The following is a 21,861-nucleotide window of genomic DNA, read 5'->3' as shown; positions in this document are numbered from 1 at the left end:
TATAATGAATGCATCTTTACGTTTCTGATTACGGATTACATTACTGACTACTTTATTTTTCATGTAACTGTAATCAGTAACAGATTACATTTTTCAACACTGTGCATCTGTACATTATTTTAATTAATTGTTGTCTTAGTCTATTAAATAGATGAATTAATATACATAAGACACTAAAAGCTTACCAATATACTGTATATCATCAAACAACCATCTGCATATATCATTGCTCATGTTATTTGATCTATTCATGTTTTTCACTGCATAGGTAACCCTAAAGTATGAGCTCATAGTGCTTGTCATGGACGCTCATTCATTGTCATTCATACAAGTCATACCTTCAACCAAACAAGAGATAGTACGCTTGTCAATGAAGTCATCGACATTGGACATGACTATTCTTTACTTGTCTTGTCTATTGAGAATCACTATACTCCGTGTCTCCAAATGCCTTGCTTAAAAATGGCAAGACTTTGTTACAGAAATATTACATAGACAATCTATAACAAGCGGATACAGCATGCATATAAACATTTTTGAATTTCCAGAGGTCAATGTAACACAGAAATCCACAGTTCAAATTAAAAAGGGAATATATGTGTCTGTCCTGTCCTTTTTGTATTGTATCATTGTCCCCAAATAACACTKTTTTTTTCTCATACAAACAAACACATGATTAATATAGGGAATTATTTATCTATATGCCAATCTACTGACAATACATTAGATATATATACACTACCGTTCAGAAGTTTGGGGTCACTTAGAAATATCCTTGATTTTGAAACAAAAGCACATTTTTTGTACGTTAAAATAACATCAAATTAATCAGAAATACAGTGGAGACATTGTTAATGTTGTAAATTACATTGTAGCTGGAAACGGCTGATTTTTWATGGAATATCTACATAGACGTACAGAGGCCCTGTCACGCTCGTTGATGGAATGATCGGACCAAGGTGCAGCGTGGTAGGCGAACYTCATACTTTTATTAAAATGAACACCGAAAAACAACAAAATGCAAAACTAACGTAAKGTTCTGCAGGCTACACAGCAACTATACAAAATCAAGATCCCACAAACTAAAGGTAGAAAAGGCTGCCTAAATATGATCCCCAATCAGAGACAACGATAGACAGCTGCCTCTGATTGGGAACCATACCCGGCCAACAAAGAAATAGAAAAACTAGAATGTCCACCCAAATCACACCCTGACCTAACCACATAGAGAAATAAAAAGGCTCTCTAAGGTCAGGGCGTGACAGTACCCCCCCCCAAAGGTGCGGACTCCGGCCGCAAAACCTGACTCTATGGGGGAGGGTCCGGGTGGGCATCTAGCCTCGGTGGCGGATCCAGTTCGGGACGTAAACCCCGCTCCGCTCGCTGATCCCTCCACTTCGTGGAAACCGGACTGTGGATCATCGCCGGAGGCTCCGGACCGTGGATCGTCGCCGGAGGAACCGGACCGTAGATCATCGCCGGAGGCTACGGACCGTGTATCGTCGCCGGAGGCCCGGACCGTGTATCGTCGCGGGGGCTGCCGGACCGTGGATCTCGCCGGGGCTCCGCGACCGTAGATGTCGCCGGGGCTCCGGACCGTAGATCGTCGCCGGGGGCTCCGGACCGGTAGATCGTCGCCGGGGTCCGACCGAGATCGTCGCCGGGCGGCTCCGGACCGTAGATCGTCGCGGGGCTCCGGACCGTAGATCGTCGCCGGGCCTCGGACCGTAGATCGTCGCAGAGGCTCCGGACCGGGAACCGTCGCTAGAGGCTCCTGACGCCGACCGTCACTGGAGGCTCCGGACCTTGGATCGTCTCTGGAGGCTCCGGGCCATGGATCGTCACTGGAAGCTCCGGGCCATGGATCGTCACTGGAGGCTCCGGGCCATGGATCGTCACTGGAGGCTCCGGGCCATGGATCTTCCCCGGAGGCTATGGGCCATGGATCGTCACTGGAGGCTTCGGGCCATGGATCGTCACTGGAGGCTTCGGGCCATGGATCGTCACTGGAGGCTTCGGACTGGGAACCCTCACAGGAGGCACCGGACTGCGGAGGCGCACTGGAGGCCGGGTGCGTGGAGCAGGCACAGGGCGTACCAGGCTGGAGAGACGCACTGGYAGCCGGGTGCGTGGAGCAGGCACAGGGCATACCAGGCTGGAGAGACGCACTGGAGGCCGGGTGCGTGGAGCTGGCACAGGGTATAGTGGTCCGTGGAGGCGCAATGGAGGTCTGGAGCGTAGAGCTGGCACAACCCGTCCTGGCTGGATACTCACTTTAGCCCAGCAAGTGCGGGGCGCTGGCACAGGACGCACTGGGCTGTGAAGGCGCACTGAAAACACAGTGCGTAGAGCCGGCGCAGGYTATCCTGGTCCGAGGAGGCGTACTGGAGACCAGGAGCACTGAGCCGGCACAACCCGTCCTGGTTGGATGCTCATTTTCGCACGGCAAGTGCGGGGAGCTGGCACCGAGCGCACCGGGCTGTGAATGTGCACTGGAGACACAGTGCGTATCACCGCATAACAWGGTGCCTGAACGGTCAKACGCTCCTTAAAGCGAGTGCGAGGAGTTGGCTCTGGTCTGAAACCTGGCTCCGCCAATCACCCCGTGTGCCTCTCYTGCTGCGTCGCATGGAATAGCCTTCATTTATCAGAATAAGAATAGACTGACGAGTTTCAGAAGAAAGGTCATTTTTCTGGCCATTTTGAGCCTGTAATCSAACCCACAAATGCTGATCCTCCAGATACTCAACTAGTCTAAAGGCCAGTTTTATTGCTTCTTTAAACACCACAACAGTTTTTAGCTGTGCTAAAATATTTGCAAAAGGGTTTTCTAATGATCAATTAGCCTTTTAAAAGGATAAACTTGGATTAGCTAACACAACGTGCCATTGGAACACAGGAGTGATGGTTGCTGATAATGGGCCTCTGTACGCCTATGTAGATATTCTATAAAAAATCTGCCGTTTCCAGCTACAATAGTCATTTACAACATTAACAATGTCTACACTGTATTTCTGATKAATTTTATATTATTTTAATGGACGATAAATTGGATTTTCTTTCAAAAACAAGGACATTTCTAAGTGACCCCAAACTTTTGAACGGTGGAGTATATCCGATTTCCTCTCACAACTTTGGAATGCTAACCTTACATTCTTACAAAGGTTTTTGGCCATAACTTAAAAATGGAATTTCATATTTTCCCATAACTAACTAAAATGAACTCTCTTCAGGTGGAGATAAGTGCTCCTTTCAAAATGTTTAGAAGAGTGATGAAACAATAACAAAAATAGAAAATAATTTCCATTATGCATGTGATTAAAAGCTACAGTACAGTATGGGAGTGGAGAGATACAGTAGATCATTCTGTTGAGGTCTGGGACTTCAACTCCACTTGGCCATGTCCAGATGGGTTACAGTTTATGTCAAACTGATGTCAAAAGTTGAATGTTTAGCATTTTAGCTAACTTTAAACCTAACCCTTTTACTAACCTTAATTAAACTTAATTCTCCTAAGTTACTACATTCATTCTCCTAACTTGCTGCGTAAATTCTCCTAACCCGCTACGATAACTTAGTTTTGACATAAACTGTATACCATCTAGWCAAAACCACTCCACTGACACGAAGCCACTTAGTGGCCAATGGGAGACCAGAGAAATAAGTGCATGGTTCATTAAGAAGACATGCACTATCCCTGTCGCAGGACGCTAATACAACAACCTTCATTTCATTAGTGTTCTCCCTTTCTGCTGTGCTGGCCACAAGCAGATTACAAAGACAGCAGCCAGGCAAATCCTATTAAAGGAGACCACGTAAGCCGCAGTGAGTAGGCCGGTCCATGCCCTCTGTCCTCCAGTCCTTCATCATCCTTTTCTCTTCCTCTCTCTCTCTTTGGATGTGACCTCCTCCTCTCCCCATTTTTGCCTCTCTCTCTCTCTCTCTCTCTGTCTCATCTGCTCAGATTTTAGGCTTGTCCACCTCCCGGTTGGCCTTGCGAAATATCGTCTTGATCTCATCTGTCACCATCTCTTGCCAGTTGTCCCTGAGAATGGAAGATCCAAAAACATTTCAACTCTACGTACTTCCACTTCAAACAATAGAAGGACTATCAGATTATTGCAAACATGGCAATTGGTGAAACAAGACGAGACAAGATGACATGGCAGAAGAAGCAGAATGTTAATTGTCTTAGAGGATAGGAGGCTGGTGATTGGAGGACGGCTCATATTAATGGTTGGAATGGAGTGAATTACGTGGTATCAAACACATGGCAACCATGTATTTGATGTGCACCATTCCATTTATTCCATTCCAGCCATTACTATGAGCCCATCCTCCCCACCTGTGTCTTAGAGGTGCTGCCTCAAATGAGAAGGTGAAAAGAAAGGAAGGACGGTAATGATGGTGAACCACTCGATTAACCAAAATGAATAGAGCTTTTCTGGGATGGTCAAGCTCTGCTCTGCTTTTAACGATATTGAAGGCGATAAGATTAGAAGATTAGAGAAGAGATCAGATCAAGAGACTTTGGATGGACAGTATAGGGGGTGGGGGTAGTAGAAGGGGCTCAACAAAATCCCAGAGATTGTGAAAGCCACAAACCACATGCAACAGAAGACACCACACAACAACTAGATTTTCACCATGACACAACAGAGCACGGCATGCAAATTGCTAGCTACCTCCTCGATTTTGACTCAGAGAATCAAGCTTTTTTCTCTGCTTTTTTTCTCTTGTACGCAGCTATATCCTCTGGGTTCAGTCCATGATTGTCATCCCTAAAGTAGACAACACATGTACTGTAACACCACCATAACAGCCTCAATCACATCCTGGTACTCATTGGGACTCCATTTTGCTCATGCAGTGAATGATGAGAAAATGAGTGAAATTATTACACATAAACTGCTGTATAATCAATTAACAAATATTCACTGAATGAAATGTAGACGTGTTAAGATTAACTTAGTTCTCGGCAGGGTCTCAACATAAGGTATGGTATTGTGAGGTCTTACCCTGGTTTAATCTCTGGAGGCTTCGGTAAAGGCTTTGTGAAGTTTTCTTTCCCAACCAGCCAGTATGTCTCTTCAATGCCTTTACCCTGTAGGAACACATCGTTATTCATGATTTATTTATAAACAGTTGAAAGAAATCCTACAGGTGAACACAGAGGATAATGTATTGTGAGGTGTTTATACCTTCAGCTCTGTCATGCCCCTGATGTCTATCTTGTAGCCCTCGTTGAGGGAGCGCAGGATCTTCACAGTGCTCATGTTTACATGAATTCTATAAGCTGAAAGGAAATAACACTGTCACTACAAACCATACCAGCAAAATAATGCAGACATCCTGAGCAGAAATACACTGAATGTACAAAACATTAACAATACCTGCTCTTTCTATGACATAGACTGACCAGGTGAATCCAGGTGAAAGCTATGATCCCTTATTGATGTCACTTGTTAAATCCACTTCAATCATTGTAGATGAAGGGGGAGGAGACAGATTAAAAATGATTTTTAAGCCTTGAGACAATTGAGACATGGATTGTGTATGTGTGCCATTCAGAGGCTGAATGGGCAAGACAAAAGATTGAAGTGCTTTTGAACGGGGTATGGTAGAAGGTGCCAGCCCAGGCAAACCGGTTTGTGTCAAGAACTGCAKCGCTGCTGGGTTTTTCACACTCAACAGTTTCCCGTGTGTATCAAGAATGTTCCACCCAAAGGACATCCAGCCAACTTGACGCAACTGTGGGAAGCATTGGAGTCGACATGGGACAGCATCCCTGTGGAARGCTTTCGACACCTTGTAGAGTTCATGCCCTGACGAATTGAGGCTGTTCCAACTCAATATTAGGAAGGTGTTCTTAATGTTTTGTAAATCAACACCAAGAACCTCTGATACTCACGCAGCCCAGTGGATTCCATACGAGAGGCGGTGTTGACTGTGTCTCCGAAAAGGCAGTACCGAGGCATGGTCAGACCCACCACCCCAGCAACACATGACCCTGTACACACACAACACATGAGCATCACATCTCAGACATCACATTGAGAAACCAAACCCTGGCCTGCTACTGTTTCAGCCGTACTCATTATGACTGATGGATCCCCACATACAGACAGTTAGAAAAGGAAATAGAATCAAAGTGATTGATTGTGATATGAAGAGCTTATTTCCAAAACACTATATCCACAKATTTTTCACATTTGTGTTTTTTCACAAAACCTTATTGCTTATGGGTAGCTTCATATTCGTGTTAAACATTWCTTTTCCAATTCATCGATTTTAAGTGTGTATTAAAATGTAGTTATTTTTTGCAAAACCCTATACAGTATATGCATTGTTTAGCTAGAATGGAATGTTCGCACACTGTATATTTGACTGTGATATGTGGTTGTCTCAACTAGCTACCTTAAGATGAATGCACTCATTGTAAGTCGCTCTGGTTAAGAACATCRGCTAAATGACTAAAATGTCAAATGTAAATGTTTTACATACAGATCTCATATAACTGTATTGATAAAACATTTTTACATTTAAATATATCACAAATGTATCATTTGTACAGTTCTTTATTAAACATGTAGTTATTCGTTACATTTGAATGTGTAAAACCTAGCAATAGTACTTAATTCACGAAGAGTAAGGTGGATATATAGTGTTTTGCAAAAAAACKTMATTATMTGTCTCTCTGAAATGAAARSATCAAGTGATAGATTTTAAACAAATACATGTCTGTCATTGAACAAACCCATGCCATGATTGGATATTGAAAAAAACACACCAATCTCTTTCATAAGTTCTTTAAACAATATAAGCTCATTTACCAACATTTCAGAAAATGGATATATGGTGTTTTAGAAAGAAACTCTTCATATTTATAAACACCTTACTTTGGCATACAACTATTGAGCAAGATTGATCATCTAGCTAATCAGCCTAACTTCAGAGTGTGTCTGCCAGGCAGGGACAACCCAATGCCCACTCTCACCTGAGTGTATCCCTATTCGTATCCTGACGGGCACGCTGGGCATGTGGCGCATCTGGAAGGTGCCCACAGAGCTCAGGATGTTCAGGGACATGTTGGCTATTTCCGCTGCGTGTTTGTTGCCATTCCTCTTGGGTAGACCTGATGCCACCATGTAGGCATCACCAATGGTCTCCACCTATACAATGAAAACAAGCAGGCATACAGTGAAACATTGGCATGTTGATACAAAAAAAATCATCACGTCACTTGATCTGTTGTGAAGCTCCCCTGGCACGGCACCCCAACCCGTTTCCAGCAACTATGATGCCTCGGCTCAGCTCATTTCGGTTCAACTCAGTAGTGTGAAAATAGTATAACTGACCTTGTATACGTCGTGGTTGCTGAGCACAGCGTCGAACAGCGTGTACAGGTCATTGAGCAGGTCCACCACTTCGATGGGATCACTGAGGGAAGAGATGGTGGTGAAGCCTACTATGTCACTYAAGTAGATGGTAACCTGGTCAAAATACTCTGGCTCCACCGTCGCACCCGTCTTCAGAGCCTCTGCCACAGAACTGTAATGTGACAGGGGACATTTTGTGTTAGTGGTAACGTGTTAATGGTAACGTGACACAGAGCAACAAACAATCATTCAAAGTTAAAAGTAAAGTACTATATAATGTAATAAAATGATAATACCCTTGGCATCATACAAGAAGGGTATCTTATAATAACAAGATGCCCATTGTCTTATTTAGTTGTCTCTGTGTTATAACATGATGCTTGACTCACGGAGGTAGCATCTCAGAGAGCAGTTTCTCTGTCCTCTGTTTCTCCACTTCTAGCTCCTCTGTCCTCTCTCTGATCAGGTCTTCCAGGTTAGATGAGTACTGCTCCAGCATCCGCAACATGGAGTCAATTATGTTGGTCTTCTTGCCCTTGTTGATCAGCTTGAACTGTGACACACACCATCATCATCGGTTTACCACTACATTATGTAATATCAGGTATGAGTTATGATCTCTGTAAAAATCCATAAAGCTATGAGACAAGACTTTGTCCGTGTCTTAATACCCATACTAGCGTTCTAAATAGTATGGATTTTAGGTACAGTACCAATCAAAAGGTTGGACTCACCGACTCCTTCAAGGGTTTTTCTTTATTTTTTACTCTTTTCTACATTGTAGAATAATAGTGAAGACATCAAAACTATGACATAACACACATGGAATCATGTAGTAAGCAAAAAAGTGTTAAAAAAATCTATATATTTTCTATTTGAGATTCTTCAAAGTAGCCACCTTTGGCCTTGATGACAGCTTTGCACACTCTTGACATTCTCTCAACCAGCTTCATCAGGTAGTCACCTGGAATGCATTTCAATTAACAAGTGTGCCTTGTTAAAAGTTAATTTGGGGAATTTCCTTCCTTCTTAATGCGTTTGAGCCAATCAGTTGTGTTGTGACAAGGTAGGGGTGAAAAATAGAAGATAGCCCTATTTGGTAAAAAACCAAGTCCATATTATGGCAAGAACAGCTCAAATAAGCAAAGACAAACGACAGTCCATCATTACTTTAAGACATGAAGGCCAGTCAATACGGAACATTTCTAGAACTTTCTAGAAAGTTTCATCAAGTGCAGTGGCAAAAACCATCAAGTGCTATGATGAAACTTGCGCTCATGAGGATAAGTTCATTAGAGTTAACTGCACCTCAGATTGCAGCCCAAATAAATGCTTCACWGAATTCAAGTAACAGACACATCTCAACATCAACTGTTCAGAGGAGACTGCGTGAATCAGGCCATCATGGTCAAATTGCTGGGAAAAAAACACTACTAAAGGACACCAATAAGAAGAAGAGAATTGCTTTGGCCAAAAAACAGGAGCAATGGACATTAGACCGTTGGAAATCTGTCCTTTGGTCTGATGAGTCCAAATTTGAGATTTTTGGTTCCAACTGCCGTGTCTTCGTGAGACTCAAAGTAGGTGAAAGGATGATCACCGCATGTGTAGTTCCCACTGTGAAGCATGGAGTAGGAGGTGTGATGGTGWGGGGTTTCTTTGCTGGTGACAATGTCAGTGATTTATATGATTTATATGATATGCAACTTTTCAGGGAAGTTAGGAACCAATATACACAGGCAGTTAGGAAAGCTAAGGCTATCTTTTTCAAACAGAAATTTGCATCCTGTAGCACAAACTCAAAAAAGTTCTGGGACACTGTAAGGTCTATGGAGAATAAGAGCACCTCCTCCCAGTTGCCCACTGCACTGAGGCTAGGAAACATTGTCACCACCGATAAATCCATTATAATTGAGAATTTCAATAAGCATTTTTCTACGGCCGGCGCCATCCTTTCCACCTGGCTACCCCTACCCCCGGTCAACTGCCCTGCACCCCCTACAGCAACTCGCCCAAGCCTCCCTCACTACTCCTTCACCCAAATCCAGATAGCTGACGTTCTGAAAGAGCTGCAAAATCTGGACCKCTACAAATCATCCGGGCTAGACAATCTGGACCCTCTCTTTCTAAAATTATTTGCCGAAATTGTTGCAACCCCTATTACTAGCCTGTTCAACCTCTTTTTCGTATTGTCTGAGATTCCCAAAGATTGGAAAGCTGCCGCGATCATCCCCCTCTTCAAATGGGGAGACACTCTAGACCCAAACTGGTASAGACCTATATCTATCCTACCCTGCCTTTCTAAGGTCTTCGAACGGCAATTTAACAAACAGATTACGGACCATTTTGAATCSCACCATACCTTCTCCGCTATGCAATCTGGTTTCAGAGCTGGTCATGGGTGCACCTCAGCCACGCTCAAGGTCCTAAACAATATCATAACCGCCATCGATAAGAMACATTACTGTGCAGCCGTATTCATCGACCTGGCCAAGGCTTTCGATTCTGTCAATCACTGCATGCTTATCGGCAGACTCAACAGTCTTGGTTTCTCAAATGACTGCCTCGCCTGGTTCACTACTTCTCTGATAGAGTTCAGTGTGTCAAATCGGAGGGCCTGTTGTCCGGATCTCTGGCAGTTTTACAACAAGTTTATCTTTAAAATGGTGTAAAATACTTGTATGTTTGAGGAATTTTAATTATGAGATTTCTGTTGTTTGAATTTGGCGCCCTGCACTTTCACTGTCTGTTGTCATGTCGATCCCGTTAACGGGATCTCAGCCATAAGAAGTTTTTAAGCATCTCCAATCCAAAATTAAATCTAGAATCAGCTTCCTATTTCGCAACAAAGGATCCTTCACTCATGCTGCCAAACATACCCTCGTAAAACTGACCATCCTACCAATCCTCGACTTCGGCGAGTCATCTACAAAATAGCCTCCAACACTCTACTCAACAAATTGGATGCAGTCTATCACAGTGGCATCTCTTTTGTCACCAAAGCCCCATATACTACCCACCACTGCGACCTGTACGCTCTCGTTGGCTGGCCCTCGCTTCATACCCYTCGCCAAACCCACTGGCTCCAGGTCATCTACAAGTCTTTGCTAGGTAAAGCCCTGCCTTATCTCAGCTCACTGGTCACCATAGCAGCACCCACCCGTAGCACGCGCTCCAGCGGGTATATCTRACTGGTCACCCCRAAAGCCAATTCCTCCTTTGGCCGCCTTTCCTTCCAGTTCTCTGCTGCCAATGACTGAAACGAACTGCAAAAATRACCAAAGCTGGAGACTCATATCTCCCTCACTAGCTTTAAGCACCAGCTGTCAGAGCAGCTCACAGATCACTGCACCTGTACATAGCTCATCTGTAAATAGCCCATCCAATCTACCTCATCCCCATAGTGTATTTATTTATTTATCTTGCTCCTCTGCACCTCAGTATCTCTACTTGCACATTCATCTTCTGCACATCTCTCACTCCAGTGTTTAATTCGTATATTGTAATTACTTCACCACCATGGCCTATTTATTGCCTTACCTCCCTTATCTTACCTCATTTGCACACACAGTAAATATACTTTTTCTGATGTACTATTGARTGTATGTTTGTTTATTCCATGTGTACTCTGTGTTGTTGTATGTGTCGAACTGCTTTGCTTTATTTTGGCCAGGTCGCAGTTGTAAATAAGAACTTGTTCTCAACTAGCCTACCTGGTTAAATAAAGGTGAAATAAATGTATTTAGAATTCAAGACACACTTAACCAGCATGGCTACCACAGCATTCTGCAGCGATACGCCATCCCATCTGGTTTGTGTAAGGGAAATTTAACCAAGAAGGAGAGTGATGGAGTGCTACATCAGATGATCTGGCCTCCACAATTACTTGACCTCAACTCAAATGAGATGGTTTGGGATGAGTTGGACCGCAGAGTGAAGGAAAAGCAGCCAACAAGTGCTCAACATATGTGGGAACTCCTTCAAAACTGTTGCAAAATCATTCCAGGTGAAGCTGGTTGAGAGAATGGCAAGAGTGTGCAAAGCTGTCATCAAGGCAAAGGGTGTGTCAGGTTTTGGCCAGGACTATTATGGTTTTGGTCACTAGATGTCCCCATTGCACCTTTTTTGTACCTTTTGTTTTTCTTGCTCTAATTATTGTTTGCACCTGTAAGTCATTCCCTTGTTAGTATTTAAACCCGGTGTGTTCCTCAGTTCCTTGCTCAGTGTTTGTATGTTAGCACCCAGCCCCAGCCTTTGTGAACATATATTCTCTAGTTGGATTTTCCAGAGGTTCTCTGGTTTTGTTCTTGTTTATTTTTTTGATTAGTCTTTTGAGGTTTGTTTTTTTCCTGCTGTTCTTACCACTTTGTGGATTTATAATTTTGGCCTGAAGATTTTTCCTTTATTAAACCTCCATCTCTAGTACTGCTGTGTCTGCCTCATCTTCTGGGTTCTGCCAATTATTAGTGACTGTTTCTCGCACCGGGTCCTGACAGGGTGGCTACTTTGAAGAATCTAAAATATATTTTTGGTTACTACATGATTCCATATGTGTTATTTCATAGTTTTGATGTCTTCATTGTTATTCTACAATGTAGAAAATAGTAAAAAATAAAGAAAAACCCTTCAATGAGTAGATGTGTCCAAACTTTTGACTGGTACTATATGRGAAAATAGAACGTTTCATAGTAAGTGAAATTTCAAAACTCAAGTATGCTTTAAATTGCGCATTATTGGATGACACATTCTCAGGATGGGTGAGCCGAGTATGTTGATAGTTGTTGCGTACTGCATTTGTTTTTACTAAACTGTACGTTCTAAATAGTGTGTAATACAATTAGTACACAGTATCTCGTTTTATTAAGTAGMAGGCAAGACTGATTTCGGACCCGGCCCATGAGTGCTGACAGACCAATTTCTGCTGTCTTCAGCCTATAATTACCCAGACATATTCCCTGCATTACCCTGCTATGACACTGACAGCAGGTAACTGTAAGAATATTTACAAGATAAATACACAACGCAGAGGACGAGAGGTCAATAGAGTACAAAAGCTCAAGAGGACTAAAAGTCAATAGAGTACWAACGATCAATGGAAATAGTGTTTTTTCTGTAATAGGGAATTAATGATCAATGGGTCAGAGACATGGGAGGAATTTCAGTCTGGGACTCATAGCTACATGGCAAGTTCTCATTGGTCCAAATTGATCCTGAAATAGGATACTTGTTATTTAGCCATTGGCCCAGTTTTATTGCAAGGAATTCCAATTGTTCAACCACAGGCTAGGGCTGGGTTCCAAAGTACATCCTGTCCCTTTGTTCTGACGAGACAATCACAGGAGAGAATCACAGGAGAGAATCACTGAAGAGAATCACTGAGGACACGGGAGAATGAACATCTACAGTTGAAGTCAGAAGTTTACATACACTTAGGTTGGAGTCATTAAAACTCGTTTTTCAACCACTCCACAAATTTCTTGTTAACAAACTATAGTTTTGGAAAGTCGGTTAGGACATCTACTTTGTGCATGACACAAGTCATTTTTCCAACAATTGTTTACAGACAGATTATTTCACTTATAATTCACTGTATCACAATTCCAGTGGGTCAGAATTTTACATACACTAAGTTGACTGTGCCTTTAAACAGCTTGGAAAATTCCAGAAAATTATGTCATGGCTTTAGACGCTTCTGATAGGCTAATTTACATAATTTGAGTCAAATGATGGATGTATTTCAAGGCCTACCTTCAAACTCAGTGCCTCTTTGCTTGACATCATGGGGAAATTTTAAAAATCAGCCAAGACCTCAGAAAAAATTTTGAACACCTCCACAAGTCTGGTTCATCCTTGGGAGCAATTTCCAAATGCCTGAAGGTACCACGTTCATCTGTACAAACAATAGTACGCAAGTATGAACACCATGGGACCACTCAGCCGACATACCACTCAGGAAGGAGACGCGTTCTGTCTCCTAGAGATGAACGTACTTTGGTGCGAAAAGTGCAAATCAATCCCAGAACAACAGTGTCATGACGTTGCCCTCTTTGGGTACAGCGAGCACCATCCCCCTCTCTCAGCCTCCTACAACCAGGCTTCTGTGGTCAGATAGGTCATAAATTCCTAMGGAAGATCCTGCCTCATGGCCACACAGTATAGAGACAGAGTGAAGTTTCATAGAGAACAAAGGAATTTCTTCCACCTCACAGAACTTGAGGTCCGAACAACATTTATGTTCCGGAGAAGGTATAAAAGATCGGTGAAGAATCCAGCTACGAACTGGTCCGTTTGGTAATCTTGMTGAAGCTCATGGGAGACGGTGCGGCCACATTACCATAACGCTGTTTATATAATAGCCTCAGATATGAGGTTTACATCTAATTGTTGTATAAAATTAATGAGTGAGGATGATACTGTTTGTAAAATTGTGTAATGTGATTTTGGACTGTTTAATGAAGGAAACTCTAATTCCCTTTTGAGTTTAACTAAATCAGAGGACCGCCCATGAGCACAGTTATGGTCGGGCATCCTGGGACAGGCCCTTTTCTGCCCTTCCGAATAAAACCCCCACTCGGGTTTTCTATCACCAGACTATGTTTCTCTCAATCACGAGAGGACAAAGGTTGCAGACCAGCTTACCTCGATAACGAGAGGGCCAAGGTTTGAGACCAGATTGCTGAATCTTTTAACCATCCCACGTGGTTAAACTCTTAGACTATCGATACCGACAGAATAAGAACAAGTCTTTGATATTAATTACTAGTCTGCAGCTAGGAATTCGGTATCATTGAACGCGAAGACCGACAACCGCCGAAACACCTATCCATAACGACATGAATGAATGTCACTCTGAACTATCCATTCTAACCACGACAGAGAGAGAGAGAGAGAGAGAGAGACGGACAATTCCACAAAATAAACAAACTTTTCAACAGCGATCAAGACGACACACTGAGCGTAAATATATATATTGATTGCAATTGTTCCCGAATGCGTGAACGTTCATGTGCAAAGTATTAGCATTTCAATTGTTATAATTATCAACTCTGTAGTGACTTCTCAGCTGACCCCCACTCCCCTTTTGTCTAACAAGTCGCCATGCCAGTTTAGCCCACTAGGGCACATTCCCCTATCATTTCTTGTAACCATATTTACTTTGTTTGTTTGTGTGTGCACTTCTGTGATTGTTTAGTTAGTTAATAAATAAATGATTTAAGACAATTGATGTATGGATATAGTGAAGACTGGGTTCGTGCAGATAACCAATAATTTACGACGTTTGGAATGAGACTAACGTGAGGTAAAGTAAATAATTCATTAATTAAGAAGAGTAATTGATCAGATATGAAAATATCTGAAAAGTTATATTAGGAAAATTATAACTTTGTAATCTGAATATTTTCCTTGGTGCCCCGACTTCCTAGTTAATTAAAGTTACATGATTAATCCGTTTAATCGCGTAATAATAATTACAGCTGTCTCTTATACACATCTAGATGTGTATAAGAGACAGGCTCTAAAGCAAGGAATAAGCCACTGCTCTAAAACCGCCATAAAAAGCCAGACTACAGTTTGCAACTGCACATGGGGACAAAGATCGTACTTTTTGGAGAAATGTCCTCTGGTCTGATGAAACAAAAATAGAACTGTTTGGCCATAATGACCATTGTTATGTTAGGAGGAAAAGGGGTTAGGCTTGCAAGCCGAAGAACACCATCCCAACCGTGAAGCACGGGGGTGGCAGCATCATGTTGTGGGGGTGCTTTGCTGCAGGAGGGTTTGGTGCACTTCACAAAATAGATGGCATCATGAGGCAGGAAATGTATGTGGATACATTGAAGCAACATCTCAAGACATCAGTCAGGAAGTTAAAGCTTGGTCGCAAATGGGTCTTCGAAATGGACAATGACCTCAAGCATACTGGGACAACAAAGTCAAGGTATTGGAGTGGCCATCACAAAGCCCTGACCTCAATCCTATAGACAATGTGTGGGCAGAACTGAAAAAGCGTGTGTGAGCAAGGAGGCCTACAAACCTGACTCGGTTACACCAGCTCTGTCAGGAGGAATGGACCAAAATTCACCCAACATATTGTGGGAAGCTTGTGGAAGGCTACCCGAAACGTTTGACCCAAGTTAAACAATTTAAAGGCAATGCTACCAAATACTAATTGAGTGTATGTAAACTACTGACCCATTGGGAATGTGATGAAAGAAATAATTCTTAAAATTCTTAAATTTTCTTAAAATAAAGTGGTGATCCTAACTGACCTAAGACAGGGAATTTTTACTAGGATTAAATGTCAGGAATTGTGAAAAACTGAGTTTAAATGTATTTGGCTAAGTTGTATGTAAACTTTTGACTTCAACTGTACCTCTCAGTATAACATCTCTTCTTTGAATAAACCTATTTTTCTCCCCCTGATTTGCTTTGGGGTSTGTTTTATTGAAGAGTAACGTCAACTGCTAACATAACCATGGAGACAGATGAGTGTTGCTGACCCGGTCAAAGATCTCATCGAAGGCTGGTCTCCGGTCAGGCTGTTCGCTCCAGCACTGTTTCATCAGCTGAATACACTCCAGAGGAGCCTGATCTGGGGCCACCGTAGGCCTGCACATGGGAGGAGGCTTCTTCACCTTACGGATGATCTCTGATTGGGAGGGAGAGAGAAAGAGAGGTGAGAGGTTATATAGCAACAGCACTAGAGCATAACAACTCATTACACAGCTTATTGGCAGCTGGTACTAGACAGTTTGTCAAAGCAAAGCAGAAATGCTGTACAATATGTAGCTACATTATACACTGTAGATAGGGAAATTATTGTGATTTACAACTCAGACATTATTCGATAGATATCAGTATAACTAATCAATCAATTGATGTTGATTCACAAAATGCAAAAAATGACCTCAAGGTAAAACAAAACATTTCCTCTCAGAGTGGATTGTATGGTTTTGCCTGTTTTGTATCCCCCAGACCTACCCGCAGGAGTCAGACCCAGCATGCAATACGGAAGTCCTCGGACAACCACCTCTTGGAGTATAATGGCAAAACTGTACACATCTCCTTTATAGGTCCCCTTCCGAGAGTTCTCCACGTCTCGGAGGAACTCTGGAGCTGTCCAAAACTGATCTGAGATAAAGARGCACAGGGTCATGATTTTGGCATGGTACTTCAATGCAGCACATTTAAATGACATAGATGTATGCTCACAAACTAGAAATACAAATTATTGTGTGTGAAGTCCATCTTTAAAGGTCCAATGCAGCCATTTTGATTTCAATATCAAATCATTTCTGGCTAACAATTAAGTACCTTACAAAAATAGCTTCTTAGTAAAATGACATTTCTCAAGCAAGAATTTTGCTAGGACTGTCTGGGAGTGGTCTGAGAGAGGGGCCTAACTGGAGGAGCCTAGTGGGAGGGATGTGTAACCTGAAAACTGTTATTTGCAGAGAGGAGGGAAAACTCTCTTTGTTATGATGTCACCAGYTGGTCCAACACACCACCCATGCAAAACAAGCTGAAATTTAAGGCAGTATTTTCAAACAACTCTTACACTAAAAGGGCARTAACATAAATTTCAAAATTTCACAGGGTTATTTCAACCTCATAGTGTGGAAATATATATCACATTTTTGACTGCACTGTCATTTTTTCCCCAAAAATGTGTAGATCTAGGCATAGATGTTACCTTCAGGTGGYACTAGATTTTGGGGGGATTTCTGGGATTCCAGCAGCTCGTTAAAGCCATAGTCTGTGATCTTGAGGACAAAGCGACCGTCCACCACACAGTTCCGTGACTTCAGCCGGCCGTGAGGGAACTCTCGATGGTGCAGATACTTCATACCCTGAGAGGCCAATATGATCAACACTGGTAAACCATTGGTGTTACTTATGACAAAGTACCAGAAAAACATTTTAAATTAACATGATCTGCTGGCCGAAACAGGTTTTAGAAGATATAGAAGATACGTCAAACATGTCATACCTTGATTAGATCCAGCAACAGAGAAGACTTGAACATCCAGTCCAGCTTGACGTCGTCGTTCCTCAGGAGGTCCTGCAGGCTGCCACGGGAACAATGCTCCGTCACCACAGCAAACATGTCACAGTCTGTGAAGAACCCCAGGAACGGATTGATGTTCTCATTTCGCAGATCCTTCATCTGGACACATTCACACAAAATGAAGACCCCAAAGTTAGCAAAAACAAACTCACATCCCAGACAAGATTCTATACATTATGTTATTTCTCATGTTTTCTTAATAGTATAATACTAATAAAAAAATATATATATATGAAATAAAATATATAGATTTATATTTTAAAAAGTATTAGTTATACTATTTTTGATATTTATTTCTGCACTGTTCGGTAGAGGTCGCAAGCATTTCACTGACCTTGTGCTTGAACTTGCTGTTGTTGTTATGTTTTATTGTACCTTTGTAAAGATCTTGGTCGTGCTCTGCTTGACTTCCTTGAAATGGCCTTCTTCAAACTTTTTCAGCCACACCCAGTCACCCTGTGAAGCCATGGACAAAAATATGTGGTTTTATCCTGGCTCCATTCTCTACAAGTCACGTTGAAATKTTTTGTGATAGGAATGAAAAGTCGACTTGTGGTTCAGCGGTCAACGTCGTCAACTTACCTCATAGACAGCTACATTTGTGGTCTCATGTGTTGCTGTTGTGATGCTGTTCACAGAGTGGTGCGGGTCTCCTGAATGCATACTGTTGTTGTCTATCGCACTTTTAGAGTCACCCAGGTCCTCTAGAGTGATTTTCTATGAGGTATAAAATATATGAATGAACATACAGTATARCAGATAGAGGTAATGTTGTYGAGAATCACATGGGAAAATATATTTACCCTCTTGCTAAGCTGAGGGTTGATGAATGTGAGGTCTTCTAGAGTCAGTAGGATCCGATTGGGCCCCTTCACCAACTGGATCTGCTGGATTCTCCTCCTGCCAGCCAATCAGAGAGCATGTCAGCCAAGATCACAGCACAGCAATACCAACTATCTCTGTCTGGGTTTATAGACTCTATGTATCTGAACAGCATAAAAATACAGTAAGAAACAGAACAGCACAGTGAGAAGAGTTACCTTACGAACAGACTTAGACCAAGTCCTCCCACGATCATAACGAAGAGGATCACAAACATCACTATGACGTAGGTTATCTCCACACCTGAGACACAGGTAAGAGATGGAGACTAAAGACATAGTTTGGTTGTGTGATGGAAGAATGAAAGACACAAACTAACAACTTTATGTTTTACTTTAATTTATTTAGTAAATATTTCCTTAACTCTATTTTTTTAACTGCATTGTTGGTTAAGGGCTTGTAAGTAAGCATTTCACGGTAAGGTCTACCTACACCTGTTGTATTCGGCGCATGTGACAAATAAAATATGATTTGATTTGAAACAGATTCTCTACCTCCAGTGCAGATTGTGTTTGGTTCAAACCAACAGCTGGAGTCTGAGGGAGGAGGGGAACCCCCGGGGAAGTTAATGGACTTGCCCGCGAAGCGGACCATGTCAGCGCTCAAGTCCACCATATAGGAGCGGTACAGCTGACCCTCCCATCCGTCGGAGTCCAYGATGACATAGTTAGTCTGGCTCTCCCCTTCAGTGTCTATCTGGATCTTCTGGTTGAAGCCAGAGAARGTCATGTTCCTGGTGAAATAAGCTAGGTTGGTCCCAGAGAGCCACTTGCCAGCTCTTCTGGCATTGTGCATGGCTTTGGCAAGGAGGTAAATACCGTTGTAGATGGTTCCAAACAGGGGGTTGACCTGGAATGCAAGGAGGCAATTGATAAATTGTTTATTTGGCTAAAGTGATTAGCTTTTCCAAAACTGAGAGTGATACATTGACCTAAAACAAAAAAAATAATCAAATGACCTGAAGACTATGGTGTTTCTCCACATAACCAATATTCAATAAATGCAATCAATGGCATATTTATAATACTATTGTAATAACAATGTGATAACATAACAATCAATTGAAATTCAGATGGAATCCACTCACATCCCAAAAGTGAAAATATCCCAAAAGCACCCTCCTCACCTGCTGTGGGACCAGTGATATGGTGAGTTCCTCAAACCTCTTGGCCATGTTGAACGCCTCATTGAATGACATTAGATCTGAGGACACAGTGATGGTGAGCACGGCGTCGTAGGCCTGCCGCAGCTTGGTGTTGTTTTGCAGGGGGAAGTAGGATGTGTTGGCGTATGGCAGGCTGTAGAGCAGGGTGTCGTAGGGGACAAACACGTAGCGGCCCTTRGTCAGACCCATCTCATGGGCCTTCAGCAGGAAGGCTGTCTGCTGCTCCCCACCAATCAGAGCAGAGTGCATGCACATGATGATCACTGGAACACACAGGACAGAGACAGTGAGGGGTCGCCACCTGGAATGACCATGTGCATGAAGGAATTGCATATCTGTGCATGTTCCTGAATCATCCTACTGTAAAAACAAATTATTAATTCATGATAGCATTGATTCACACTTGAGAGACAACCTGATAACCCCTAATCAAGTTGAAAATAACTTAATCAACACTTGTGGAGGTAACATTCATCATTGGCCAACATGACCCTACCTTAAAGGGTCAATCTGCAGTTGCTGCATAACATTTGGGACTTATAAATTAATGATATATACCCATTGATTCTAGAAGAATATAACTTGTAAATGTCTCATTAGCTTAGTCCAACTGTCGTATCCCATCAGAACCCGAAATTAGAGCTCATTGTACTCCAATGTTTGTAAACAAAGTAAATGTAAACAAACACTTTATAGTCTCTAACATGGTTAAAACTATAATGTTGATATCATGGATGGTTAGTAATTGTATCCATAGCTCTATCTATGAATTTGAAAGGGGTTACATTTCTCCTACCCCATCCCTCAGTTTATTACCGAAACCAGGGCAGGGAAATYCTTTGTTATTGTTTCAGCTGCGGATTACCCTTTTAAACTGATCAATCACATATTTGTGTAGGCCTACTGTCTTGTGAGGCTTGARAGCATAGCCTGCACTTACTTCACTCGTATCTCTTCAGTAACTAAAACTTCAGCAAAGAGACGGTAAAGAAGTTGTTAAAAACACTCGCCTTTGATCTCCCCCGCAGCCTGGATTCTGCTCAGTGTACTTTCCATCTCCGTCTCGTTCATTCCCACCGACGCMACTATGCCAACGGGAAGTCCCTGGCTCCGCAGGGAGTTGGCCACTTTACCCGCGGTGTCCATCCAGATATCCTCATTGGAAGACACGATGCCGATGTTGGCCCAACAGAAATGCTTCAACACCGTGAACAACACCCGTGTGGGTGACGGCAGTGTCCGTGCGAAYGTTGGGTAACTCTTGATTCGATCCAACTCATAGTTAATACAAGCCCAGGAAAAGATAGCTTTATCCCAATTTTTGCTCAAAAGTGAGGCTGCGTCACAGTATCCTGGATTCGTGGGGCCGACGAAACCGTCCACCATTTTCTCGTAGTACACAAATGTGGTCAACGCTTTAGACGTTTCACATGCTTCTTGCAYGATCACYAAGTCCAATTTGCTTCCCAAATCTAAACTGAAATCCTCGTTTATTCTGCCCACGGCCAGTTTAGCGGCCAGCGCAGGTAGGGCCTTGGAGTAGACCGGGTCGCAGTTCCAGGGCCCAAGGACCCCAACTTTGAAGATTAAACACTGGACACAGCATGGAAACGTCAAAACCCCGAGCAGGACCCATAGCAGAAAGTTATAGAATGGCAGCGTTGTAAGGCTTTGTCTGCTCTTGAAGATGGTGGGGCTGTATGGATAGTTGGATAAGTCCCATAGCACACCTCCAACATTTAGAGGAATATGTTGCATTATCCTGCTTGAGTATCCGTATTGGTGAACTGTGATCCTACATCAGAGCATTATAAACCAAACCAAAGACACCTGCAAAAGAAAGTTTCGAGTAGCCTATTTATTTTAACATCATTTCTAATTAGGGTTAGGCTACTTCAAAGTTTATTGAACTGCATAGCGTTAAAACAAAGTAGGCTATGTGAAAGTGAGATCACTGTATTTGATAGCATGTTTTCCCAAAGATACACTCGTGAAATAGCATAGTTTGAAGCATAATAGGTTGCACTTACCATTGCTTTTCTTGGCCTTCTTGAAAGCTGAGAAGCCTGAAGAGTTTTTTAACACTCCTGTTTTTCCCCCCAGTAATCCTCACCTCACCATTTCAGTATTCTCTATATTTTCACTCATGTAAAATGTCATACCGTTTCCCAGTTGAAGACACAACACCTCATTATCTTTCTGGTCTGTATGATAGAGTGAGGCAGAGGCAGGAGCTCCGTTGTGTATGTCAACTTCAGCACCCTAGAGAGCGCCTTACATCCCGCTGTTCGCGCTTCACACGGCTAGCGCGCCCTACACAGGTACACTCCACACACAAGTTACATTTTTCTCACCTTATAATATTA

At 42.5% G+C, this 21,861-nt stretch overlaps 1 protein-coding gene across 1 annotated transcript; it reads right to left on the bottom strand.

The window, feature by feature from the left end:
* Positions 1-1,784: 1,784 nt before the first annotated feature.
* On the bottom strand, positions 1,785-21,315 carry LOC111960732 (retinal guanylyl cyclase 2-like). Its single transcript, XM_023982924.2, has 18 exons — positions 20,506-21,315; positions 19,457-19,758; positions 18,825-19,179; positions 18,489-18,573; positions 18,252-18,348; positions 18,031-18,165; positions 17,824-17,904; positions 17,371-17,547; positions 17,074-17,230; positions 16,362-16,511; positions 15,881-16,029; positions 7,769-7,932; positions 7,359-7,551; positions 6,998-7,172; positions 5,912-6,010; positions 5,202-5,296; positions 5,019-5,104; positions 1,785-4,045 (listed from the first exon to the last, which is right to left on the bottom strand). The coding sequence occupies exons 1-18, from the start codon at positions 21,251-21,253 to the stop codon at positions 3,961-3,963; spliced, it is 3,333 nt and encodes a 1,110-aa protein (XP_023838692.1). The 5' UTR covers positions 21,254-21,315; the 3' UTR covers positions 1,785-3,960.
* Positions 21,316-21,861: the final 546 nt, after the last annotated feature.

The sequence above is a fragment of the Salvelinus sp. IW2-2015 genome, linkage group LG4p (assembly GCF_002910315.2).
Source record: "Salvelinus sp. IW2-2015 linkage group LG4p, ASM291031v2, whole genome shotgun sequence".
NCBI classification, from domain to species: Eukaryota; Metazoa; Chordata; class Actinopteri; order Salmoniformes; family Salmonidae; genus Salvelinus; species Salvelinus sp. IW2-2015.
This window is presented reverse-complemented; position numbering and strand designations above follow the sequence as displayed.